The 6,071-nt window shown below is 57.1% G+C and overlaps 1 protein-coding gene across 1 annotated transcript; it reads left to right on the forward strand.

Annotated features, from left to right (window-relative positions):
- Positions 1-3,013: 3,013 nt before the first annotated feature.
- Positions 3,014-3,949, forward strand: LOC311163819 (uncharacterized protein; the record flags this gene model as incomplete). The annotated part of the gene is made up of 2 exons (XM_084222947.1): positions 3,014-3,497; positions 3,807-3,949. The coding sequence occupies 2 exons, from the start codon at positions 3,014-3,016 to the stop codon at positions 3,947-3,949; spliced, it is 627 nt and encodes a 208-aa protein (XP_084079073.1).
- Positions 3,950-6,071: the final 2,122 nt, after the last annotated feature.

Consider the following 6,071-nt stretch of genomic DNA (forward strand, 5'->3'; position numbering starts at 1 on the left):
AGCCAGAGCTGCCAGCCCGGCGAGCTGTGCCCGCCCCGGCCCTCCTGCTGCCCAGCTCCGCAGAGCTGCAAGCCCCGGCGGCGGGTGGAGGTGAGCCCGGTGCCCCCCGTGTGCCCCCCGCCCGTGAGGATCCACCGCCGCCCGCTGGAGCAGCACCGCCCGTGCCCGCCGTGCCCGGAGCCCGACCCCGGCAAGCCCCGCAGGCGGGTGGAGCAGCGTCCCGAGCAGGATGAGGAGCCCCCGGTGGTCCTGCAGCCCCCGCAGCATCGCTGCCCCTGCATCCCGCGATGCCCCCGGGCCGTGCCCTGCTGCCCCCGGCCCGCCCAGCGCTGCTGCCCTCCCATTGTCCCCCTGCCGCCACCTCACCCCGGCCACCAGCAGCAGAAGCAGGTGACGCTGGTGCCGCTCTGCGTGAAGAACTGAGCCCAGGGACCCCTCCCCAGCTCCTGGCTGGGCTGGGGGGATTCTCCCCCGGCCCAAGGGATGCTCCCAGCGCTCGCTGCTGCTCTTTGCACGTCAGATTTGGGGGTGCCCTGCTTGGCCCCGGCACTGACACTTTATGTTTTTAAATTCGGGTTTTGGTTCTCCCTGGGGAGCAGCAGAGGGGGTTCCCCCTCCTGAGGCCACTCGGACACGGAGGAACCACCACGGATCTGCTCTCCCGAGCTTCACCTCCGAAGCTGTTTGGAAGCAGCTCCGGGACTTTGCAAGAAAAAAAAATGAACCACTGTGAGGGCAGGAGCATCACAGACTCCTGCAGCTTTATCTCCTCCCCGCGTATTCAAGAATAAAGTTAAAAATTATTTAGCAAACTCTCGGTTCCTCTCTTTCTTGCCCACCGACATTGCGAGGAGAAGGTGTTGAAACCCTTTTGGACTCTCCCGAGGGAACTGGCACATTTAAATCAGGGAGGGTTTCAGCTCTACCCGCAGGTTGGAAAATCCTCCCCACCGCGGTTTACCCACCCCGGCAGCTCGGCATGGGCAGAGCCGGGCACCAACATCTGCTCTGCGGCCGTGCCAGCACCTTCGTCCCCGAATGGGAGCAGTGCACATCCTCATTTACATGTTAATTTTGATAATGAGCGCGCGGCCCGGCACGGGAGGGGTGGCTGTGCATGCCGGGGATGCCTTTTCGCTCCTGCAGGAAGGTGCAGGCGCACGGGTAACCTGCTCCTTCTCCTCGCTTTGCCAAAAAAACCTCCCGCAAAGGGCATGATAATGAATAATTTAATTTCTTTGTGTTGCCTCCGCATCTCCCGGGCGTGTCCTCACACAACCACCACGGAGAGCTGGGAAGGCAAAAAAGGAAATTCACCCTCGTTTTCTTCACCACATCAATTTCTTTTTCTCGTGTCTCATTCCAAATAAAAAACCACTTAGATGTGAAATTTACCTTGGGAGAGCCTTTTTTTTTATTAGGGATTTTCTTCCCAGTTCCCAGCACGGTGACTCAGGGCCCACAGACCGAGGGCCAGCTCAGCCCTCGCTTCCAGGTCTGATTTGGTCCAGTTTATCTGCCAAGCTGCTTCTCACCAGCCCTCCTATCCCAGTTCCGCCATCCCAGTTCCCCCATCCCAGTTCCCCCATCCCAGTTCCCCCATCCCAGTTGCCCATCCCAGTTCCCCCATCCCAGTTGCCCATCCCAATTCCCCCATCCCAGTTCCCCCATCCCAGTTCCCCTATCCCAGCCCCTCACCCCAATTTGAGGATTTTCCAAGTCCCCCCCATTATCCAGGGTTTTAAAGGAGCTGTTAAACAGCACCAGCCCCAGAATCAGCCCCTTTTTCACCCCGTTTTTCATCCACCCAGTCCAAGCCTCCCCCAGTTTAACCCCGAGGCTGCTGTGGGAGACTGTGCCAAAAACCTCATAGAAATTGGGGCAGAACCATGGAATTCTGGAGTGGTTTGGGTTGGGAATGACCTCAAAAAACCAACTTGGGGATGAGGGGAGGGGCAAGTCTGGAATGCAGAAGTAGAGAAAAAAAACAGAATCATGGAAAGGTTTGGGTTGGAAGGGACCTCAGGGATCATCTCACTGCAACTCCCACAGGCAGGGCCACCTCCCACCATCCCAGCCCTGTCCAAGCTGCCCTTGGACACTTCCAGGAATGAAGCAGCCAGAAATTCCCTGGAAAAGCCGTGTCAGGCTCCCCCACGCCCAGAGCCAACCCCTCCATCACGGACACCAACGGGCACAATTTGCTTTTGGTGACTCTGAGCTGGCTCTTCCCATCACCTGCTCGTGCTTCACCTGGAAATGCTCCTCACGGGCAGCAGGAGGGGAGGCTCGGAGCTCCTGACTCACAGGTCACCCTGCAGAGGGTGAATAAGTCCTTTATTACCTGCCTCACACATCCAAAGTGGGGCTTAGGCCGCCTCAGACTTTTATGTTCCCCGCTGAGGACCGATGTTATAATTAAAAGATGCTTATCAGAAATGGTGAGTCAAGCAGAACATGCCAGGCACCGGGAACAGCATCCAAATGGAGGAGATGTTTTGCCAATAAATAATTTAATCCTCGTTCCTGCTGCGTGTTTCACCTTCAGGGGAACCCTCGGAGCTCTATAAAAGCCCTCGGCCCCTTGGCCTCTCACATTCTGCTCCCCTGGGCAGCGCCTGTCTTCGTTTGAGACCTGGTGAGGCTCATCCCTTCTTGGATGGGGGGTCTGGATTTGGGAGGTCACACCTGGAGCTTCAGGCCCTGCTCTGACACGGGAGAAGCTCTTGAGTGATCTTGGGCGGGATTTACAGCGGTGCCACCGCGTGTGGCGGTGCCTTGTGCTTGGTTTTGTCCTTGGAGGGGAAAAATGGGAAAGGGAAGGTCAGAAAGAGGGTTTGGATGCAATCTGGCTGCAATTTGGATGCAATCTGACCGGTGTTGGGCAACGGCAGGAATCTCCTCTGGATCCAAGCCCTCAGGACAAACCCCAAGGGAAATCAAACAGAACCCGAGGGGACGCTGACACCAACCCATCTCTTCCCCAGGTTTTTTTTCCCCCCGTGTCCCCACCATGATTTACTCCTCGGGAAGAGAATCCTACTTCAACCTGAACTCCACCTGGTACGACCCCGCGGGCTCCTGGCTGGACACGCGGCGCACGCCCTTCCGCTACGCCTACAGCACCTGCTGCTCCTCGGGCTGCCACGGCGAGGGCGCCGAGGGCATGCGGGGCCACGACTACCGCCACTACGGCTACCGGCAGCCCCGCTGCGCCGAGCGCTGCCACGCCGGCTCCTCGTGCCACGGAGGGGGGGACGGCTGTGTCAGGAGACCCACCTACAGCTACGGGGCACCGGGGGGGTGCCAGGGCTACGGGAGGTCCGTGTGCTCTGAGAGGTGCCAGGGCTCCTCGGGCTCGTGCCACGGAGGGGGGTCTGGCTGTGTCAGGAGACCCACGTACAGCTACGGGGTGTCAGGGGGGTGCCAGGGTTATGGGAGGTCTGTGTGCTCCGAGAGGTGCCACGGGACAGGGGCTCAAGGGGGGAAGCCGTGCTGTAGGGAGCCCGTGCAGAGCATCCCTGTGCAGAGCTGTCCCCCACCAGTGCAGAGCATCCCAGTGCAGAGCTGTCCCCCTCCAGTCCAGACCTGTCCCCGTCCCTGTCCCCCTCCCATGAAGAGCATCCCAGTCCAGACCTGTCCCCCTCCAGTCCAGACCTGTCCCCGTCCCTGTCCCCCTCCTGTGAAGAGCATCCCAGTCCAGACCTGTCCCCCTCCAGTCCAGACCTGTCCCTGTCCCTGTCCCCCTCCAGTCCAGACCTGTCCCCCTCCAGTCCAGGCCTGTCCCTGCCCCTGTCCCCCTCCAGTCCAGACCTGTCCCCCTCCAGTCCAGGCCTGTCCCTGTCCCTGTCCCCCTCCAGTCCAGCAGGGCTGTGTGCCCGTGGCCAAGGGCATCCCCCGCCAGCAGCAGAAGCAGGTCTGCAAAGTGCCAGCCCGGAAGATCAAATGAAGGACGTGAGGAGTGAGGGGAAGCAAAGGGAATTGTCCCTGTCCCCCCCTCCCTGTCCTGCCTTGCCACCCGTCTCTGCTCTGTCGCTCTGCTTGGAACGCGCTCTGAAGTTGTGACCCGCTGATGCTGTGAAATTTAAAATGCTTTTCACCTCATTTCACAGCAGATGTGGAGGCAATAAAAAAATGCTGGCTCAAACCACACTTGCATACGTGTTTTTTTATTCTTCATCCCTCTGAGTGGCTCCTGGTCCTTCTGGTGGCCAGAGCTGGGTTTGCAGCGGCCTCACAAGGAGGCTCCGGGGTGGTTCCACCTGGTGGCTCCTCGTTCCCTCTCCAGGCAATTTCCTGGTTGGTAAAGTAACAGTTTTCATCGCAGGGTGTTTATGCAAGGGGGTGATTAAATATTAATAAAGTTGTGTAAGAAAAATTCACATTTTAGCAGCGAGGGAAAAAGCACAGGGTCTGTCTGGGACCACGAGGCAACGGGTGCAGCTGGATTGGCAACATAAACCTCCAAAAAAAGCCCTGGGGGAAAAAAAGGCAGGAAAAGGATTTGGGAACGGCTCTGAAATCCCCCATATTCCTCGTGGGGTCTGGTGGGGTTGGGAGAGGAACCCCCTGGGAGGATTTCTGGGGCCGAGCAGGGATGTGGAGCCGCTGTGAGTCACGGCACCGCATGCTCGGAGCTCCTGGCACCTCCCCAGCCCAGGTGAACGCCTCCATCCCCTCCTGACGTCAGGACGTGGCACATGGCACCATCAGCCACCTCCCAGGGTGGGGATTTCTCCTGCAGGAAAAGGGAAAGAAGCAAAAGCAGGTGCAGGGTGGGGGTTTTAGGGTGGACAGCAACAGCGACACCGCCCCAAGCCCCCCTCGCCAACCTCTGCGAAGGCAATTCCTTCATGAAACCAACAAACGACCCCAAAAGAGCCATTTCCCACTCAGAATGGGATCTGTGGATCCAGGGGTGCCTCTCCAAGGAACAGGAGCTCTGTAGGGGATACAGAGAGCAGCTGTAGGGTCAGCACAGACCTGCCCCGTACGTGGTGCCCCCATGCCCTGCTCAGGTGTTTGTCTCCATGGACGGAACAGGTTTATCCCCATCAGGGAATCAGGGCTGTAATTAATCACAGACAGAGAGTTTCACAAGGATTTCCATTTCCCCAGTGTTTGTGAAATATGCCAAGTGAGGAATTCGGATTTCCTCATCTATCAGTTCCAGTGACTCAGCTCCTTTGGGGACCAAGGGGTCTTCTGGACTCTGTGTTTTATTTTCATTCAATCCAGGCTATTTTTAATTTCACAGTGGCCTCTAGAGTCCTGAAGGAGATGAGACCTGAAGCTCTCCATGGGCACAAAGACACTTTTGTCCCCAAAGCAGAGCATTGAAGACACAGATCTCGATGTCCTTTCGGCTCCTACCAGGACATTTCCGACATCCTACGAGATTTAAATTCTTTCAATTTGGGTTGAAAGCCTTAAAGTAAAGAAAGAACTGGCTGAAAAATCCCAGCACTGCTTTTAGTGTTTCTTTGCTGACTTTATTCAGAATTTTCGGTGTTTCTTGGATGCCATGCCCTGTCCAATTATGGTTATTTTTACCACCCACCACCATGGCCTTTTTTGTTCCCTTTCCCTTTTATTTCTGGATTTCCTTTACAACCCCACCCCACAATCCCACCTTCCCACCCTCTAACACCTGTCCCATCTCAGTTCAGAACTGGGCACTAGGAGCAGGTAAATGCTGTAATCAAAGGGTGACAAAAACCATCCCAAACTCTCCCAGCCCCGCGGCACCCGGCACCCACGTGGGGGCCAGGCGTGATGGGCAATTAATATTTTTGTGGAATAACAAAAGGGATGTCAGGATATCGATCTGCTCCATGCCTCAAAACAACGGCGGGGAAGGGGGGGGTGCGGAAATACTCCTAATTAGCCAAGTGCTCAGGGCGCTGAGCAATCACGTCCCTCCCATTTCCAGAGAAACCCAATTTAGGCTTTAAAAACCCCCGCTCCCCATTTCTCCTCAGCGTCTCCTCTCCTTAGCGTCTCCGCTCCTCAGCGTCTCCTCTCGAGCTCCTTCTGATCCAGGTGAGTCCAAATCCATCCGATTTTTACTC

Source organism: Fringilla coelebs (assembly GCF_963513975.1).
Source record: "Fringilla coelebs genome assembly, chromosome: 29".
Lineage (NCBI taxonomy): Eukaryota > Metazoa > Chordata > Aves > Passeriformes > Fringillidae > Fringilla > Fringilla coelebs.